General features: G+C 34.3%; 2 protein-coding genes across 2 annotated transcripts in view; both read right to left on the reverse strand.

Moving 5' to 3' along the window:
- Window positions 1–650: 650 nt before the first annotated feature.
- Window positions 651–9336, reverse strand: LOC121410857 (zinc finger matrin-type protein 2-like). The gene is made up of 6 exons (XM_041603206.1): window positions 9226–9336; window positions 5885–5981; window positions 5028–5231; window positions 4585–4730; window positions 1725–1863; window positions 651–1083 (listed from the first exon to the last, which is right to left on the reverse strand). The coding sequence occupies exons 1-6, from the start codon at window positions 9265–9267 to the stop codon at window positions 1079–1081; spliced, it is 633 nt and encodes a 210-aa protein (XP_041459140.1). The 5' UTR covers window positions 9268–9336; the 3' UTR covers window positions 651–1078.
- A 1593-nt stretch (window positions 9337–10929) lies between these two features.
- LOC121410864 (heat shock protein 75 kDa, mitochondrial-like) overlaps window positions 10930–21901 on the reverse strand; it is a 34855-nt gene continuing 23883 nt past the window's right edge. The window contains exons 10-16 of the mRNA XM_041603215.1: window positions 21203–21350; window positions 19068–19195; window positions 18286–18476; window positions 17679–17764; window positions 16555–16700; window positions 15232–15304; window positions 10930–13755 (exon numbers count right to left, since the gene is read on the reverse strand). Of these exons, the coding sequence (XP_041459149.1) occupies window positions 13654–13755; window positions 15232–15304; window positions 16555–16700; window positions 17679–17764; window positions 18286–18476; window positions 19068–19195; window positions 21203–21350 (874 nt within the window). The 3' untranslated portion in view covers window positions 10930–13653. The remainder of the gene's footprint in view (window positions 13756–15231; window positions 15305–16554; window positions 16701–17678; window positions 17765–18285; window positions 18477–19067; window positions 19196–21202; window positions 21351–21901) is intronic.

Here is a 21901-nt window from a genome sequence, read left to right on the forward strand (position 1 = left end):
CTACATATAGGTGGTTGAATCAAAATCAATAAAACGGCTGTTTTCAACACGCCGTACAGCTGCCGTAGAGCATATGTGACCAAGGTATAACTCGGGTAATAACTGTTAAAAAATAGGGCCCTAAACCATTCTGTTATACTTCGGCAAAAGGAAGTAACTTACAAAAGTATCATTTGTTGTAAATGAGCAATGTGCGTTCCTAATTTACAAAGGCATCAATGCAATTTAACAGCATATTTTCTTCAATATCTTTCCAGAGAACGATAATTTCTTCTTCAAATTTTTTCCTGAACATGCAACAAACAAAGGGTGTTTCAGAAACAACAATAACTAAAATTTGACTGATGTGTCACTTGCTTCCTTTTGCCAAAGGTGGGCAGCATTGTTTAGGGCCCGATTTCATAAAAGTTATTATCAGTAACTATGCCATCCAATGATAAATTCTTGATTCTGATTGGCTACTTGTAACCTTGGCAGTTAGTTACCTTTGGATGGCAAACATTATAATACTATTTTTTATGCAACAAGGACCATCTCTGATACAAAACTGTAATGACAGATGTTTTAATCAGCATGTTTGCAGGGATGCCAGTTTTCAAGCAAAAGCCTAAATTCAGGCCCTGGGAATTTATTTTCAGGCCATATTTTTAGCATTTTTGTCTACAAAATATTATTCTAGGTGATTTTCATTCCCTCTGATCAATTCCACCTGGCATCCCTATGTTTGGCACAATGGTAACTACAATCGGTTTTTAAACATAAATGCATTAAGAATTTCAAACCTAAGTGAGAAACCTGAGTGAAACAATCTTCAGACACTGTGACTTCCAAACATTTTAGCATGCATGACCATAGCTTGACTGAACTACCAGAGGTCAGAATATTAGCCCAAGTTTAGTGTTAGAATTTGGTGCAGCAATCCATGAAACAAGTCAGTGATTTTCACAGCCGATTTCAATCCTGCAACACTAAGAATATGATAGATTGCACTCTTACAACTGGACTTGGAGCCACCGTTATGCTTTCTTTGTTTCTTTGATGTTCCTCAATCGGATGTGGTCTGTCCTACAGGTGTTCTTCAGTCTGTATTTGGAGAAAAAAATTATATGAATAATGTTCGGAGAAATGAACTTGAGTTCATAAAAAGATATACAGAGTATCCCAGGACAAGGGGAAACTATTTTCAGAATTATCGCAAACAAACATGTTTGATTAAACAAACTTAACAATAAGGGTATACAAAGTGAAATATCTTCTCTGCTTTAAAAACAAGTTCTTAGTGACATGTTCACTTTTGAAGATCACACACAGTGCAGTCTGCTCTCCGCCTCCCAGGCATGGGTGATGCCTAACACACAAAAGATATATTTAAAAAAACATAACAGAGAATCCTGATTTTCTTTCTGAGACCCACTATACATGTTATTGATTTTGGATCGTCTGTGGCATAATATTCATTAAGTTGAAGAGATAAAAAATTATCTAAATATTTACCAAGTTTAGATAAAATGCAGGTACTTAAACATTACTAGGCCAGTTATTATACCCTATCATGATAGCAAGCATATTAAACTCTTTGACAATCATCGCTTAAGTGAAATCAAAAGCTTTGAAAAATTATAAAATGTAGCAAATGCACAACAAATCATGATTTTCGAGCTATGCTTTTACAGTATTTACCATGATTTGTTTTCTGGTTTTTTTATCCTTTCAGCTGTACTTACATTTCTTTTTATTACTCCCAAATCCAGCAAAACCCATCATAGATGCCATGTCTGGATCCATTCCATCTATCCCTCTATCATCAGCTCTTCTTTTCCTTTCTTTCCTCTTCTCTCTCTGATATGCTTTGTGCTTTTCTTCCTGCAAAAGAATCAACATGTATAACAAGAAATAACACTAACCAAACAATCATCTATCATCAATCCTTCCTCAAAACATTTTACCAGAAAATATAATATGACACATGAGGAAAAATATTATCTTAGTTTATATTCAAAGTTAATCTTTCAAACCGATTTTTTCCCCAAGTACACTATTTCTTTACACAAAGGAATGCAGCTGCAAGGCCAAATTGGCAGGCCTTGAGGCCAAAGTCGATGGGTAAATATTTTCTCCAGTGGCCTCATGACTCGGAAATCTCGGCCTCTACTACAACCCTGGGGTGGTATTCTGAGATCCATTTTATCTCAGATAGAATAAAATATTTTATCTCCGTTAAAATCATTGAGATAAAATACCCTTAAAATCTCTCCGAATTGGTATTCTGAGAACCATTTTATCTTCACTTTATCTTTGTAAGACACACCTATTTTTTAATCAATATCCAATTAGAAACGCGCTTTTATAGCTCTCTCATATCACTCAACCAATTAAAATCCATTCCACCAGGAGGTGTGGCAAAGGGGTGAGACTGCGTCAATTTATTGACTTCAAATACGCTTGCATTATACGCTTGCGCGTCTTTACGGAGATTTCTTTTTAACTAAAAGGACAATACTCTCATCTTTTTTCGAAGTCTATATCGCATCTTTTCAAGCATCATTTCAAAGACAATATTAGTCAAGAAAAGTCTTATGACATACTCTCTGATTGTACAGGAAAAACGTTAAGGTGTTATTCTCAACAAATATATAAATTTTCTTCATTTTCATGTCACCATTTGGGGTTGATTCACCTAGAAATACTGGTGAAATCAACGTCGCAGAGATAAAATAGCCTCTACCCTCTTTTAAGTTTATTTTATTTTTTCTTCAAAGTAACATGGGCGCAAGCACATAATCTGCGTTGCAATGGCCAGATACGCGATGGGTATGTGTACGCAGGCATTTTTCTGTTGCGTATCATCTGTAGATACGCAAGATAAAATTTATACGCAAGATAAAATCTAAAATTTTATCTGAGAGATAAAATCTCATCTCAGAATACCAGTTTCATTTTAAGAGATAAAATAAAATATTTTAAAGATAAAATGACCTCAGAATACCACCCCAGGCCATTACAGTCATCATTGGAACAATTTATGTTTCATTTCATCCAACATTTTTATCACTCCTATACAGCAGAAGTAAAACAAATGTGTAAATTTTCTAATGGAGGTGGCAATGGCAAAAGCAGCATCATCAATATCATATCTTAACCAAAGTTAAGCTTTTGAAATGTCATCACAAAGTGTAGGCCTATTTCATGAGTGAAACTAGAACACAAGGGTCACTGGTCATATGAATTACATTCAAGGTTGGATTAAGGTCAAGGTAATTTGGCTATTCATATTCAGCTCTCTTGTATTAAAGCTACAAAAGACAGGCCTGCCAACCTCTGGGAATGAAAAAGTGTATTCTGTGATTAAAAAAACTGTATTTTTCCAAAAAAAACTGTATTTTATAATAAAATGTGTGACGCGCATGCTCAAAACGCCGCTCAAGCTGGAGGCAAGCTAAATTGCGCACTGCTCGTGCAGATAAAAAAAAACCTTGAAACATGTGTATATCTCACCCTGGTTTAAACAAAATGATTGAAAAAAAAACAAGTTACCTGAAATTATATTGATCCAATAACCATATTTGTTTAAGTTTTATGAAATAGAGACATATACAGTGCGTCCCACAAAAAACGAAACCGAGATTTAGAGATGATTTATCATAACTTAATCACAAATACAATAGACAAATGACCTACCATTTTAAAGCTTAGAATCTCCTCTTTCATCTGAAATTACTTAATTATTTCTCATTACACATGAGTGAGCAAAAACAATTTGAAAAGGGGATACCAAAAAGTTACTTGGTGGGCCATATCTCGGTTTTAAAAAGAAAACCATATTTTAAAAAAGTTCAATATCTGCTCTTTGATTTGATACCTCAATTACAGAAAATGGTCAAGAAATAACAAAGTTCTGGTTACTGTATTTGAAATAAGGCTTGAATTTCAATAATTTCATAAAATGAAGAGGTTTCACAGGCTAGCGTTCAAACTCAGTCGACTCTCCGTTTTGTTGACGATCAGCCATGCATTAAGTATTTTGTTATTATGCGTTAGCTTCTGTGGGAAACCAGTGAAAACATGTTTATTTAATGAAATTATTGAAATACAAGCATTGTTTCGAGGGATCATAACTTTTTTAATTCTTGACCATTTTCTGTGATTACGGTATCAAATTAAAGAGCAGATATTGAACTTTTCAGTCATGTGGTTTTCTTTTTGAAATTCAGATACCCCCCGCCAAATGAGTTTTTGGCATCCGATCTTCGAATTGTTTTCAGATGGAAAGGGAGATTCTAAGCTTTAAAATGGTAGGTCATTTGTCTTTTGCATTTATGATTAAGTTATCATAAATCATCTCTAAATCTCGGGTTTCGTTTTTTCTGGGACGCGCTGTATAGATGATTTTTCTCAATAAATCACGATTCTGTAAAAAAAATTTTAAAAAAAAAACGTACTAAATATGCTAAAAACGTACTGGTTGGCAGCTCTGAAAGGATATACTTTGTTACATCTCCACAACATAATATGTAAGAGCTTGACAATGGGATTTCTGTTAATACATATCCACTACACAAAAATCCATGGCATTCTAAAACTTACCTCTTCTTTCAATTCTTGTAACCTGGCTTCAAAATCATAGTCCTTTTTCTTTTCTTCCACTTTTTTCTTGTTCATCTCAAACCGCTTTTTGACTTGATCTAAGGACGACCTCTCGACATTCATTGACATTCCTAAATTTCTTTGATCTGCACAGAATGAAAGGAAATTATTATAGGTTAATTACATGTATCAATACAATTTATTTAATACCACTATACATACATACCGTGTCATATATCATTTATTGTATAATAAAATAAACTTCAGTTCATGAGGATGGGTTGAAAATTTGAAACTTGAATTGTTCTCATCTGGGATCTTTAATTTTGTTAACTTGCATTAGATTTCATCATTAATCAATGCTTTTAAATCTGACAAGTATTGTTCATATAAATGTATAGATCAGTTGGTACCATATAGACTACAAAGATCAATTGACTTACGTTTTTTGCCATTTATGTGATCCAGGAAGTTGATGGAGTCTTTAACAACACAATCACAAACATCACAGTAGTATCCGCCCATCTGAGAGGAAGGAGTTGTCTTGGTGATGACCTGGGACTTCCCCAGCTTTGAGTCAAGGTCAACCTTGTAATCACGCTGCTTGAGAAGCTCACGCTTGACAACAGGTTCTTTTCTCCTCCTCTCTGAAACATTATGAAGAATGATAGAAACATTTGACTTCATTATTTTCAAGTACAGGATTCCTTATGTTTAGACCAGGGGTCCGCTTCATAAAAGTTATGAAAATGAATATGTAAACAGTTAAAAGCTACTGAAATCGTTCAATTTGATTGGCTAATAGTAAAGTTGCTTACAATACAAATTATGCATTTGTAACTAATCTTTGTTAAACAGTACCCAGCAGATGCTGTATGACTGACACCAAATGGACAAACCCATGGGGCTACCCTTGCACAAAATAAAAACCTTTCTGAAAATATTCTTTGGGTTTAATTTTGTCAGTCATCTACTCTCTTGTCAAAGATTTCTGGGACAAAATTCAGAAAGTTTTGATTGATCCGAATCAAACTAAAACTGACAAAGAGATTGATCTCATTATGGAATTGTACATTCTTTCAAAATATCAACTTGAGTTCAATTCAGATTAATTTCAACTTTCAGTAAGAGACGGGCGGTGTGTGCCTTTTATAAAATCACACCATCATGATAAGGTTGTGAAAAGTGGGCATCAGGCCCTACATAAAAAGTTGAATTACAATAAATTCTACATACTCTCACAAGGTGTAAATTCAACACCACAAAAACAAGTATTTGAATTAAATGGTGACTATGTTACCTTTCTCTGCCTGAGCTTCAAGCTCCTGATCCAAACGTTCCTTAGCAAGCTTCTCATATTCATCTCGGTCCCACTTTCTCCTGTGGTCCTCAACTCGCTAAAATATAGGAAGGAATTAATAAGAAAAGTTATTTTCCCTTGAAGAGTAAACTGCCCAGAAATTAACATGTTAAGCTTTTGCAATAGTTTTTGTTCTAAAATGTATTTTCACAAAATAAAATTTGCATCAACGTTTGTTGAGTATATTTGTCTATTTTTAATTGCAATGTTCATTTTCTCCAATCTCAATATTTCATAAAATCTTGGAATGTTTTGCGCCCAGCATTCGATAGCCACCGCCCTCCATTCGACTTAGTGCAAATCTTGTTAAAAAGTCAATGCATGTGAGCGTGGCTAAATTGCGCCACACCAACAGGGAACATACAACTGGAAAGTTACAATGGCCATTCAATCCCGTATTACGCTGGGACCTCATGTCAAATGGATGCCTGCCGCTAGCTGTAAACTTGATTTCTATGAAAATTAAATGTGGTAGAGTCTTAAAGTTTTTCTTTTTTCATTGGTAATTTGAAGATACAATCCTAAATTTGCAAAGAGTTCCATATGCAGACTCCACCAAAATAACAAAAAATTGTTGAGACTTCCAGTTCGTTTACTTCAGATTTTTCTATCATTTTTTTTACTGCTGCTTACCTTAGTTGGGACTCTAACTCACCTCATATCGGCAGTTATGACCTCTTCCCGCTAAGCTCGCGAGAAGCGCTGCTACCTAAAGGGGTTTTTTAGCATATATCAGCCGATAGTTCGACTAGTCTTGACTCACAGACCCTTTACTGACTAAATAAATCAATGTCTATAGACAATTTGCATGCACTAGATCCTGCTCAAAATTTGATAGAATAAAGCCATATTATTTTGGTATGTATTTCCACTCCCCCCCCCCATCAATCCCATCATATATTCTATATAAGGGCTACATGTAGGCAAATTATTTTTAACTTTCTCCATGTTTTTATTTTCAATTTAATGGCAAAGTAGGGGGTGCATATGGAACTCTTGCCCTATACCTAAAGTTGCGAGAATGTTTGTGAACTCTGCCTAGCCTAGGGACAGTGATTTTCCGCGATCGCGGAAAACGGACGGAATTCACGGAAATGGCCTTTTGAAACGGAAAGTGGCATTTCAAATGGAAATCGCGGAAAACATATTTTTCCTCAGAATACACAAAACAGCAACAAAAATTACTCCAAGATCTTAACAAAATACGAATATTAAATGGCCACAAAACCTCACAAAACACGATGTCACTTCACTACAAAATCACTACAATCCACACATCGTGATTGCTCTTCACTCCATCATACTCGATCGTACCCTAGGCCCTCGCTCCGGCCCTTCCCGGCCACGCAGGCGGGGTACGGTAGATCGGCCGTATCAAAAACTTTCACATGCAGATCGTGTGTTGCTGCCCTCTACGTTTGAAGATAACAGCACGATCTTCAAATCCAAAATATTGATAGAACAAAATCGTTGACTGCTCAAAACGATGTCAAAAAAACCCCCCAAATTATCGATAAAATTTGATTAATATGCAAAATAATGCTAAATATGTGAAAGGTGAGGATTTATTCATGTTAAATATATTCATAAAAACATTTTATGTACCCGGGTAGATCCAATGAGAGCGGATTCTACTGCATTGTTGGTCCAGTGGCAGATACAAACTTTGACCAGCGCGAGCGTTGTTACTTCTACTGAATGGGTAAACGGAATCGTCAATTTTTTTCTGTAACAAAGTCTAGGGGGGCCTATGGGGAAACGGATTTTTCCGTTTTCTGACATGCTCAAACGGAATTTAAGATTTTCTGAAACGGAAAAGGCAATTTTTTTCAAACGGAAAATTACCGTCCCTACTAGCCCTAGCCTACCGAAGTGAACAAACTGGAAGTCTTACCGAGGGCGCATGCACGAATTTGGCCGCTACGAGTGGCCAGTGTATTTTGATTAGTTAGTGAAGTGGAGTAGAGCCTGCACGAAGTTCGCCCGAGGTAGCATACCATAGTCCTAGATTTCCCACAGGCAGAATGGAAATGAACCCTTGAGTGCGTGACAGCTGAAGTAAGTCTCTTTTTTGTGTCCTTTTAAGTTTATTTTATCCCATTTTGCCTTTTGGTGCATTTCAGGCCAAAACAGAATAGAGTACTCTAGGCTAAATCACTTGTTCACTGCTACCATCTTGCCTGTGGAGAATCTACAGGTAGAACTATGGTATTCCAATGCTGTACATTGCACACACTTTAAAAAAAATGATTAACTATCACTTTTGTGACCAAAATTACCAATTTCCATACAGTTGCGATTTATTTTTCATTAGTAAATTGGGAATATTTTTTGTATTCACCAGGGAGCTCAAAAACTTGAATTTTGGGCACATTTTTGTGTACGCCCTCTATTGGTGGAAAGTAACAACTAATATGGCAAGAATTTTTTCATTTTTCAATCTCTATTTTTAATTAAGAAAAAATAATTTAAAGAATCAAATTTACATAAGAGTCAAGTTATGTGACGAATAGCTGTATTGTAAACTGACAGATAAGAAAATTAAGCATTTGTCCCATAGAAAAAGAGAAAATAAACCAAGATTACCACCCTTATTTTGCCACACATGGAGATGTAACTGAGCTGAGAACAAGGTTATATCATAACCTTGTTCATTGAATAAGTGGGCTAAATTAAATTTTGGTTCAGTTCTTGATCTTGTTAATGAAATAAAGACAAAAATCAATAAGCCCCGGCGTTGGGGGGATTTTTTGCATTTTGCCCCTTAATGGCGGCTGCACGATCGCGAGCCATCTCTGTACGAGGAGAAATTTTAAAAAGTAAAAAACGTTTTTAAAAACTCTTTATAGTCTTTTTTTTTCGCTTTCAAAAATGGCTTGGATAAACTTTGGCAAAGCACACAGTTCTGTACCATGACGACATCCACGCACACACGCATCATGTATCAGTTTTTGCAATTTTACTCCGTTATGACTTCGTTGACGACCGGGAGATCTACAGGTTCACCTCACTCCCGTATACCAGATGATGATGATGATCTTCAAAACAGACGGCTGCCAGCTGCCTACGTATTGAGGAGTTCAACATAGCCTACACAGAATTCGGCGAATGGGACAACGTTCCACTTCCAGTTTACAAACAAAGCCTTGCGGTAAGTTCGCCAAACAAAAAACCACGCAAGTCGTCTCGACTGAGCATTGGAACACATAACCATGATATATGAAAGGTTTCACACATGATGATATAACTATAATCATAAATTCAAAGTAATGTATACTTACCGAACCGGTACCCGAACTTGTTCCAGCGTAATTCATCGCCATACTTTCACAATTGTTTCGGCGAAATGAAAATCTCACCTAGCTCGCTAGCTATAGCGCTTAGCTCGATATACCATACCGGTACGGTATCCGAGAAAATCGAGATGGAGGACTGTAATACCAGATGAAGAGATCGAGGTCAACAGGATTACCTCACCTCGTAACATGATGATGATGATAAAACTAATGACAAATTTATCGTCTTTGACAAGGGACGTGAGAGGTCGAAAAGGTTTTGTTAATCATTGGTCTTAAACCAGTCCATATTTATAGGGGGAAGCTTGGGGCAGTCCTCGAAAAGTTGCATGACCGAGAAAATAGCACTGAGAAAAAATTATTATTATGGGCCTAAATTATAAATATTATGTAATTGTTTTCTGGATTAAAGGGGAATTCCAACGAAGCAAATGACGAGGTCTGTCCACATCAAACTTGTTTGCATATCTGCCATATGGTATAAACCTTGCTTTCAGTTTCAAAACATGCCCCACAGCAAGGCTTCATACTCTTTTTTTTTTTTTGGTGGCCTGCAAAGCAAGTTTGATGGCCCTAAATATATAGAAAACATTAAAATTCATCAAAACTTTGGTAGCTCCCCCCCCCCCCCGGATTAAAGACTAATTTTTCAGCTAATCAAAACTAAAGAAAGTTGACAAATTGACATTCTGTCAGAATTGATGTTGATAAAATGCCCCCCCCCCCCCCCTATTGTATGAATCAACATAATTATAGGGCTATTCTGTTATCAACTTTATATTTTTTTACATCAAAGATATAGAAAACGGTGGCTTATATTTTTGCATATGCATTTTAAACTAAACAAAACATCTTAGCAAACAATATGAAACCCATATAAAATCAACGTACTGGTACTTCACATACAGCAAAGCAAACTAAAAATCCAAAATCAAATTCTTATACATGTTTTTTATTACTGGTATGTAATTTCATGCACACATGCAGTATCAGGATGGTGAAATCACAACATATTGAATGATTTGATATAAAATGTTCATTATATTTACTGAGAGAACTAAGAACTATTAGACCATAAATGATTGTCCCCAAGCAATCAGCTACGATATTGAATAGTCTGCAATATTTCTTCATTCTTACTGATCGTCATACATGGGTTGAGGATTCAGTGTCATGATGTGCCATCTCAGGAAACCTTCTGTCAATATAAACTGGGTTCCAAAAAGAAACTTATCAAACTTCGCAAGTGCTCTAAACAAATTCCACTCAGTCAAAATGAACAAAGTTTTGACAAAGGCTAGCTTGAATAACTTTACCAAGTACATGTTAATAATTAAGAGATAGGTTCAATCACAGAGAAGCTATAGCCCCTTACATCAATTGGTTCCGAAACCCAAAGTCACAAAATGGCAAAAGGAAGACCAATGAAAATTAGATGGGATTAAACAAATTTACCAGTTTATTAAAATTCACAATATGACCATCATCATGTTTAACTGATTGCCTAAGTAACTAAGAAGTAACAGGAAGTTAAAATTATCATTTTAAACACACCTATTGAAGTTAAAGAAGCATAATGCATGAATGGCAATGACTGGACTCAATGGTAGTAAAGCAAAGTATGATGCTTTACTCCCATCTCATTTGCATTGGTCTTTCTTTTGCTATTTTGTGACTTTTGATTCTGGAACCAATCGATTTGAAACGTTACAGCCTCTTTGTTATTAAACCAATCTCTTAATTATTTACTAGGTCCTGCAACATTAGAATTGGTCTGGATTAGTTGCAAATCAGTAAGGACTAGGTCTGCAAGTTAAAGAGGGATATAAAACAAACATATCAGGCGTTTCCTTCATAGGCATAGTGGGAATTAGTAATCCTTGGTTGGATTGGCAATATAACTATTTATCCCTTGGGGAAAAATAGTTATTGCCAGTCCAACCTCAGATAATTAATTCCCACTATACTTTCTCAAAGTCTGATATATTTGTACGATACGACCCCAATGCCCGTGTGATTAAGGTTAAACCGAGAATCAGGTTTAAATTTCCAAACAGGAATAATAGCAAATATATCTAATATTATTATTCTTAAATCATATATTCAGAGCAGCCACTCTTAAGAAATTTTTTCAATTTTATTTCTTTTTATCCTATTTTCAAGGCTAAAATCCTATTTTTCTTTAAAATTTTGAAAAAAAACATACCAAATTATCATCATTCTTACAAGTTTCAAAAATCCCATTTGGTGTGACTTTCACCCTACTAAATAGGATAAAATCCTGCTAATTGAAAGCTCTGAATATTGACCACAAAGCAAGTTCAATCTCAGACTACAAATAAATAAGACAGGTAACTTTGCCTCAGTGCAATTGATTTGGGACACATAAATCTCTTCAAATTTTGAACAATTTGACTAAGAGGAGGTATGAAACATGTTTTTCATAATCTGGTCAAAAATTGCTTTGACTAAGGTGAATATTTCACTTTTGGATAGTTGAATCATTCGAGCAAGTTGACCTGTATTTGAAGTTATGATCAAGTTCAAATGAATTTTCAAAGGAGATAGAAAATGAGGCAAAGAAGCCAGGAAATTCAATCACATTATTACGTTAATCATTTAATTGACATTCTTCGGTCACTGAGCATTAATTGATTTGTTCACAGTTAATAATGCTCTACTTCAGCAAATGGAAGCAAGTATAAGTGTCATTCCATGTAAAAAGTAATAGGTCTCGGTCATTTACAAAACACCAATTTATAAACAGTGAAACCTGTCTATAGTGATCACCTAAGGGGAAACACATTATGTAACCTTAATAGAAAGGTGTTTGCTAAACAGACATGTTCTTATACACATAAACTGCCTCCATGAAATTCAGTTTTTAGTGGTCACTATTCAAAGGCTTGACTGTATATAGATTGATGGATGACTATCAACATATCTTATAACAGGATAAATTTCCTCTTTTAAATTTTTCCCACAAGAAAACTTCAATATGTGATGTAAACTCTCTGTTGATTAAAATGTCATTTGCTTCCCTTTGTCAAAATAGAGCAAAACTTTACTCCATAAAAAGCATAATAAAGTGTGGGTTTTTGTCATTTAGAAATACATTATGAAGAGATATTCTACTCATAAACACAGTGATCAGATCACTATTCATTTGACAGAAAATATGGACAAAAAACTACAATCCCAATTTAGACAAGCATATTTCTTAAATAAAACACATTTGTTGAATGTGTACGTATTCAAAATAGCACCATCTGCAATGATCATCTGTATGGCCATGACCTAGAAGCCCACTTATCTGCATGGTTCATATAAATAAGCGACTGAAAACACTGTTATGATGAAGAAGCAACACTTCTTTATAAAAGGCAGTATAAAATGAGTAACAGCATGCAACACGACATGAATATTTCTTTGTAAACAAATCTCTTTAAAAATTTATTTTAAGTTGAATTATTTAGCAAGAATTCATTTAAATTGGCCCCAAGTGAATACACATGAACATATAATCATATTGAAAAGGACATCATCATACAAAGTATAAATACTTTTCACGACAGCTAATAATCAAATGTAGGGAAGTTGTAGCTGCTGTGCTGCTGCTTGTCTCATTTAATAACTTTTGTTGATAATCATGGGTTTCAGTTTAAAAAGTTTTATAAAAAAACACTTTTGCATAACTCGACCTATGAGCATGGCTGGCTGACATGTGCACTTTTAAAATTCATACTAGTATCATGATTATTATCCAATTCAGACTATTTCCTGCCATAGAAAAAGATTATTTCCAAATAGGAAAGGGGTCATTCTAGGTGACCTTTTTTATCCATCTGAAGTGACAACCCTGATTATTTTCCTTTCATTTATAATCAGTATATGTAATGAACATATAATCATAACCAACATGTATAAGCTTTATAGAACACAATGATTTAGGGCAATGTCAAATTTTAAATTCCAGTATTGACAAAAAAAGATTCAATGAAATAATGGAGAATGGTTAAAAAATATGATTATTTTGCAACATGCTATATTACTTTACACCAAGCTCAAGTGAACATGATATACTGAATGGGGTATTATTCTATGTAAGAATAAACAGACATTTTAGTAAAGGCTACAAATGGATGGTTGGAGATACTGCATGGGTTACCCAATGCATTTGAATGACTTGTGTCTGAAGAATGCTATGTAGTGTGTGGTGGTGGGGCATGGCCATCGTTCACATCTGTAAATTCATCTGGGCACAAGAGAATAGTTTGCAGACCATCTACCAGTCTATTGAAGAATGGTAATCCTTTCTCCTGACATCTTCCATTCACATATATGCATTAAAGAGGATGACACATTGCATTTCAACTAGTCCACTCAAGAAAGGTAATCATTTCATATTTTCATTCAGTATTTCTCCAATGACTTCTCCATGAATGCATAAAACCTATTGAGCATAGGGCGGGGGTCTTCTACCAGTCCAGCAGCTATCATTCCATTATCATAAATCTGTAGATAAAAAGCAAGAAAAAAAATTTAACTTATACTAGTATCTATCATATTACAACTCTATTACAGAATTGTTAAATTTAGCCTTTTTCAATCAAAGGTAAAGTGCTACAAATCATCTACATTATTAACAAACAAGTTCTCCATCCCAATAAAAAGTTGATTTGAATGAAATAGGACAAAAAGAACAACCATAATGCTGAAAATTTTATCAAAATTGGAAATATAATTTAAAAAGTTATGACACTCTAACATGGAAGGTAATATGCAAATAAGTGCGCCAATGATGTCCCTATTTCTTTTGTGTTATATCAAATGAATTCTGGAATATTTAAATTTTTGAAAATTAAACAAGAAAGAAGATCTTCATTGAATCACATAACAATAAATGCCATTCCACTTGGTTAAGGGACGAATCAAACATTGTTCTAAATTAAATTAAAGATCAAATATAAAAATTTCATATCATGTAATAATATACGAAAAATATCATACAACTGTTCTGTGAAATTAGTAATACATTCAAATGTCATTACTTTCTCATTGTACATAGATTTTTATGAAATTTTCAGCAATGTGCTCATTTGATTTTTCTCCATTTATCTTTAATCAACTTTAAAACTGATGGGTGGACTTGACATTTACATTCCTGTGGTGGCAGGTACCGGTAGGTGGCAGCCTTTCATGAAGTTATTTGCAAAGTCAATAATAACTTTACAACACACTGTAGTATGAGGTGCTAAATTTGGCACAAGAAAGGATCATCAATTTTACATAAATGACATCCTCATCTTACAAACAGCTTGACAACTGCCTGGTACTCACAATAGTCGTATTAAATTATCAATAAGCTTTTAGTTTACTGATCAATGAGTAATAATCATTAAGGCTCAAAACACATGGGCCCGAATTCACAAAGGTGGTTTTTAATTATGCCTATTTACTGCATATATTAAAAATTGACCAATGCTGATGCGTGCTTTTGTCACAGTGCACCAAATTGATGCCTGTTGCTGTGGTTGAGTACATTCTTTTATTCACGAGTCCACCGTTTTGAATTAATGAGTCCACTTTTTAAACAGTGGACTCAAGAATAAAATAGCGTGGATAACCATGGCAACAGGCATCAATATGGCGCACTGTGACAAAAGCGTACATCAGCCTTGGACAGATTTTAATCTATGCGGTAAAAAAGCTTCATTTATACAGGAAATCTGCATAAGCCATGGGTTCAATCAATGGTTTTAAAAATCACCATTTCGGGCCATAATGTTGACAATTGGCATATATGTAATAATTCAAAAAGTAAAAAAAAGAACAGTTCATAACTATGATTCATTGTCTAATCTAAGCGTAAAATGTCTATCTTCTTAAAAGACTTGTTATCGTGTATTAATTTTATTGTAAAAAGGCAGAAGATTTAAAAGTATCTGCATAGTGGAAGAAGTCTGTTTACAGAATAGTATTTCATCTTACCTGTTCTGCCAGCATCTTGGCTAAATCTGGATCAGATGTTTTCAAAGTAAATAATTTCTTGATGATTGGATGGCTGTAAAACAAAACAAAAAACAAAAAAAAACAGAATTTTAAAATGACATGCTGCATTTGAAAAAGAACACTAGTTGTAAGCACCTGGAAAACATCTATATTTCTGTTGTTACTTTATCATCATTCTAGATGTTGGTATCATTAACAATCTTCTTATTAATATTTTAAACATAACTGTCATTAGGGGATGCTGGGATTCAACCCACGACTTCCTGTTTGAGAGTGAGAACCACCTGTCATAATACTACAACTACTCAGCCAATTATGTCTGCTGGTTATACTTGTTATTGTTCAAATAAAATGTCAAGCTCCAAAGTTGTTAATACATATGTTTAAAAGAATAGATGACCATTGAATAAGTAACATAATAGTTCACTAAAAAATTGGAACAAGTTAATAAAGTGCACCATTGTTAAATTCACTTTGAAGCCAACAAGATATTTTACATGTATTTTGTCATCTTGAATCCTGCAGACAAGACTATGGCCAGTATCCTGATAATTGAACTAGGTTTAACCCGAGTCTCAACTAGAATTCAAACCACACTTCTATGAAATGCTGGACTTAACAATATTTCTTCCATATTCCTGGCAATTATTAATTGATTCAATTCATAACATTTTTGTATTTTCCTATTATTCCCATTCCACAACTCAATTAATTCTGTGACAACTTCTTGCATAAGGAAAAAAATAATTTTCAATTAGTGAATGAGTTGACAACTGGCACTCCATAAAAGCATGGTCCAAGTTATCAAGGTTTTATAACTAAACCATCATATCAGAACACCACCCTCATGTTTACTGGAGTGACACGAACAAATCAGCTGTTACCAAGGTACTTGTAACATTCATCTGATTGGTTTATATGTTAAGGTGCCTGTTGAGTTGCAATCAAACGTAACTCTTAAAATCATACACAACAACTTTTTTTTCAACCATTGTAGATCGTGCATTTGAGAATTGGTCTTAACTTCTCTGATTTGCTTTTAAAAGCAACATTTTCTGCAATAAGACCAAGACTACCCCATGATCCCATCTTGTATCTAGTCTTTAATATCACATTTCATGCAATACCCTTAAATATACAATGTATCTACATTTGCTACATAAACAAATACCAATCATAGTTTTACAAATTATAGAAAAAATACCAGTAATTGTGAATTACAAACTGCCTTATGTCTAATATAGAGGGATATACATGTTTATTTATTTGGGTTTTTTGTAGAAAAGTTTCCAATTCAATTACCTTCCATTAAGTTCTAACGTAGGTTGGAGTAGCTGCAACTTTTCTGCTTCAGTACGATTCTTCATAGCTGTTCTGAGGAAGTGTCTAGCAGCGCCCATCTCAGCTACTGTTATCATTGCAGGGTACTGCCCCAGTCTCTGTGTTACCTAATATCACAGCAACAAAAAATCACAATTCTTTTCTTTTAAGAAACAAATATGATATAAAAATTTATGTAGGGGACATAAAGTTGAGTGTATTATGCAACAGAGGAGCTGAAAGTAATCATGAAATTAAATGACAATTTATTCTAGAACTAAATTTCGAATATATAGAAGGCTGATAGTGTGACACGTTAATTGCATAAGCATATAAGAATTAGAAGATTTTACCCATAAAAATTATATATTTCTCACTCACATATACTTCAGCAATACATCTGGCTATTAATGCAATCTCTAATTGTAGAAGAAACCCCTATGAGCAGCAATTCCAACTTGAAAATTATCCAGAGGTGTGTTCAACCAATTTGATTTAAATAATAAATGTAAACAAATTTATTTTGTCATAGTGTTAATTATGATCAAGATGAAGTTGATTTGAAAACCCATTAAAACATTGAAAAAAAATAGTGCAAACCTCATGAAAGCAGGTTCCAAACAGTAAAGTTAAAGCCTGTATATCTTGATCAGGCACCCAATTGAATCAAATTCTTATTTTGAATTTATCCAATAAAATGCATTTTTACTTTATACCCTTCAGAGAACCGTTTTCTGGCACTAGTATCAATATAGTCTGGCAATGAAATGGAATTGTGACATGCACATTGGGGCAAGCTTACCAAAACTAAAGATAGGCTTTAGGACATTTAAAACCCTTTAATAATTTCACAAAATATCTTTATGCATAACAGCGGTGATGTCACATAATCATAACTTCTTTTAAATATAATTACATGAATTGTCAAATACATAATTTCTTGCTAACTTGATATATGTTTTGCTGAATCATAATGAGCTATATTACTGACAATTTCAAATGCTCCAGGAAGAGTCACAGTATGTTTTATATCATTGGTATGACCATGGGTGTTAAATAAACATCACATATTGATAAGTAGACTATGAAAATGAAATGAGTCTCACCTTGACATCATTGACCTTGGCCCCTAGAGATCCTTTCAGGAATTGGACAAGAGAATCAACTTCCACTGTGGTCAAACTTCCTTCAACTGAAACGTAAAAAAATTCAATGAAATCATATCGTTTAAAACATATACTCCTGTTTGCATGAAGAGAGCAGTCGATAACAGTTATAAAAAAAAACATATTTCCAAATTACCAAATGTGGAATTAGCGATAAGTTAAATTTCAAAACAAAGTTTGCAAAGCATTAAAAAAATTGCTTTGTGATGGCCCACAATGATCAGACTTCCAGGAGTAATGTTGGATTTAACATCTATTCCCTTTAATAGTTCAGTGATATCTCCCCATATCATGGTTATAATCTAAGTAAGGGGGGGGTCCATTTATCTCTGACAGAGAGACCAACAGTGTAATACCAACTTTTTGTGGTTTCCCATACAAGTACCCTTAAAAAATGTTCCAGATTGATTTATATCAAGTACCAGTATAGTAATGTTGAGATGAATTATTTTGTCAAAGTTCACTTGAAATTCATGGATACGTACAAAAGAGCCAAAGCAATTAGGTAATCAATTAGTTCAGTAGCAAAAAGGTTAATTTATCTCACCATTTTCTTGAGATGTTTCTTCACTGGATTCATCTCCTGCCATTTCACTCTCTACCGACCTAAGCAGCTTACGATCAAACTCCCTCAGCTGTAGCATGGTGATTTCATCATAGTCATCATAACAGAAGATTACCTCTCGATCTTTCCGCCGGAATGCTTCAAAGTAAGGGGAGCCCTCAGCCAGCTCTCGACTGTCAACAAGATAAAGGCAAATTACATAATGGTAGCAAATTTATAGGGGAAAGCTTTTACAGTATTTTAATATATGGCCTCATCGGCGAAAAACAAGCTAAAACAAAATTTAATCACTGTAACCATTTTGTCTTTCCTCTTGATAAAATAGAATAATTGCAGGTATCAGAGCGAAAAGTTTATGATGACGCTGATGATGAGGAGGAATAGGGAAAGCATAAAGGAAAAGAAAGATGATGAGGAAGAAGAATGTGTTGCTGGTGTTCATAAAGATGAGTTATTTTTCATTGAACTATGCAAGCATAAGATCCTATCAATATCATATATGACATTAAAAATTATGATAACTACATGATGATGATGATGACAATAGCAATGACAACCATGCTAGCTTGGTAATCATGACAATAGTTGTTTTAATAGTATTAAATGGGAATATATGCCCATTCATATTTTAATCCCCTTGCAAGAAATGCACATATGACCTTGCAGTATCAATGAAAGTGTTCTCACTGCAAGCAATAACGTCAAAAAGTCTTTGGCACCCCTGAAAAAAGTTATACTTTTAAATTTGGGGTTGGAAGATATACCTTGGTGCACAGATGTAGTATATATTCCGTTCTCCTCCCTTCATCCTTTCTCCATATTCAATCAGACTGGTTTTCTGTCCCTCTGGTAAGGCTGATGATTCATATCTTAGCAATCTAGCTATCTCTTCCTACAGAGTGAGAAATGATCAGATTGTGGTAATCTGTTCAAATCCAGAAATCCCTTAAGATAACATATTGCTCAACCACTATACTTAAAGGACAAGTCCACCCCAACAACAAATTGATATTAATACTAAGAGAAAAACCCATCAAGCATAACACTGAAAATTTCATTAAAGTCGGATGTAAAATAATAAAGTTGTGACATTTTAAAACTTTGCTTAATTTCACAAAACAGTTCTATGCACATCCTGGTTTGTATGCAAATGAGGAGACCGATGATGTCATCCACTCACTATTTCTTTTGTATTTCATTATATGAAATATTCTAATTTTCTCCTCATTGTCGAGTGAAACAATGATTAATTCCTCCCTGAACATGTGGAATTAGCATTATTTAATACCATGTGGTCGGTCCCTATGGTCAAATCTGTAAAAAATGAAATATGAATATATATGAATAATTCAAACAATAAAAAAAACAAAAGAAATAGTGAGTGTGATGGACATCATCGACTGACTCATTTACATGTCACTGAGTTGTGCATCACTGTTTTGTGAAAAATAAGAGAAACTTTATAATGCCATAGCTTTCTTATTTTACATCCGATTTTGATGAAATTTTCATTGTTATGCTAGTTTCATTTTTCTCTATTCATTCAAATCAACACTTAGCTGGGGTGGACTTGACCTTTAGTAATAATATACAAATAGCGAATAAGCATAAGTGCAATAGTGCGAGATTTCGCATGAGGTGAAAGAAGGATGCTCTATATAACAAGGCATTAGCCGAGTTGAATATAGAGCGTCTCTTTCTTTTACAGAATGCAAAATCTAGCACCATTGCACAAATAAGAATATGCGCTATTTGTGTTGTACAACGCCTCAGAAATTAGTGAAAATATGGAAAAAACAAGTTTTTCCCTGCAGTAATCTATGAAAAGGGAGCAAAAGTATTGAAAGCGAAAAGCAAAATCTCACAAGCGCACATGACCTTGGGCAGCTGTTGCGCATTAAGGCAGCAGGCTTATACGCGTATTGCACTTTCATTTTACTGAGCGCAATAAATTAAATCGTATTGTGAAGTCACCTCCTAAAGCCATGCAGCGGTACATTTTGGATGTTACGTCTTTTGTGCAACGGATTCAGCCTCCCATTTGCTCGCGTACAACAAGCTAAGTAGGCGTTGTACGATAAACAAACACAGCATTCATTATGTGCCATCTACCTAGTAAAACTATTCCAAAGCATATCTAGTTACAAAAGAATCAATCATTTACAGGCTTCTTACATACCACACAACATACCATAGCTTTATTTCATATTTTCCCATTCTTTTAATTATATCTTTATTTTGCAACAATAATGATGGCCATTATGACAAACTTGGTGTAATAGATTCTGAAGCGGATTTGTCATTGCTATGCACTGCACCAATACGCAATCAAGGACAAGCAAAACTAAAAAATAAATGTGCAAAAGGTGTCAACATTTTGTATGCTTTTATAACAGAATTGATGATTGATGGCAAATACCATAATGGCACAATTTATATAATTCTTCAACTAATTTTTTGAAGAAGAATTTGCTGTTGATATGAAATTGAACTTCACAAAGTTTTCATCATGGACAAGCAAACATGCAAAACAGATATGCAGTTTTATATCAATCAAGTTTTGCTTTTCTGACTACTCTTTCTAATGAAATTTAAATACATGAAGCAAACAAAATACCGACCCAGAAAAGCTGCCAACCTGAACAAGAATATTTCAGTATTTTCAAGGCTGAAAAATCAGTATTTTGGTGAGGAAATTAGTATTTTCACAGGAACACCATAGGACAACACATAAACTGAAACTTTAGAAATCAGTATTTTGCATGAAACCATCAGTATTCTTCTCTATTTTCAGTACTAAATACGGAAAATCAGTACTACTTGGCAGCTCCGACCCACTATAGTTTTCAAAACTTACAGTAGTTCTTTTAATGTGATGTCTATAATTGATACAACTCACCTTCTCTGACTGTTCCTGTGCAGACACAATACCCTCTCGGAGAAACAAACTATACTCATTGGTGAATTCATCATATTTAGCAGGATCTTTCTTAGCTTGGTCAGTAAAGAACTTGACCAATCGAGTGGTCAGTACAGTCCTCAGCTTTCTGAAGCAGAAATGACCAGAACAAGATGAGTTTAATTCTCTCCAAATGCAGAATCAAATTTCAAACTAATGAATATATTTCACATTACATTTCTCCTAAGTGCACAAAAATTGTTTTTGGAATGTATGATATTTGTCCCACTTCAATTTGCTTTGACTAACTCAAAAAGTAAATAAAACAGTCTAAAAGAGGAATGTTTCATTTGCTATCGACCAGACCTAAGCTTTAGGTGACAAAACTTCCAATGCTCAGGGGGAGAAAAATCAAAGATGGTTGCTATTATAATGTATCCAACTAGACTGTCTTCTTTTTAACATGGTAAAATGAATCAGACTGTCTTCTTTTTGACATGGTAAAATGGCTTATGTTTTCCTCAAGATAAAAAGGAGATTGAATCAAGACAGAGCACCATTACACTTTCTTGTTAAAGCAAAAAACAAAAAATGGTTCTCCTAAATGCAGGGTCTTGTCAACTCAGCATCAAATGATCAGAGACACAAACAATTACAACTGGAGAATATAAGCACAGAATAATCAAAATGTGTATGCAA

The sequence above is a fragment of the Lytechinus variegatus genome, chromosome 1, assembly GCF_018143015.1.
Source record: "Lytechinus variegatus isolate NC3 chromosome 1, Lvar_3.0, whole genome shotgun sequence".
Classification (NCBI taxonomy): Eukaryota; Metazoa; Echinodermata; class Echinoidea; order Temnopleuroida; family Toxopneustidae; genus Lytechinus; species Lytechinus variegatus.

Bases quoted from the DNA above. Each gene is read 5' to 3' on its own strand.
- LOC121410857 (XM_041603206.1), bottom strand. From the start codon at position 9,267: ATGGCGATGAATTACGCTGGAACAAGTTCGGGTACCGGTTCG. The intron at 4,731-5,027 runs GTAAGTCAATTG...CATTCTGTGCAG, and splicing joins TCACATAAATGGCAAAAAAC to ATCAAAGAAATTTAGGAATG. The intron at 1,864-4,584 runs GTAAGTTTTAGA...ATTCTTTTGCAG, and splicing joins TACAAGAATTGAAAGAAGAG to GAAGAAAAGCACAAAGCATA.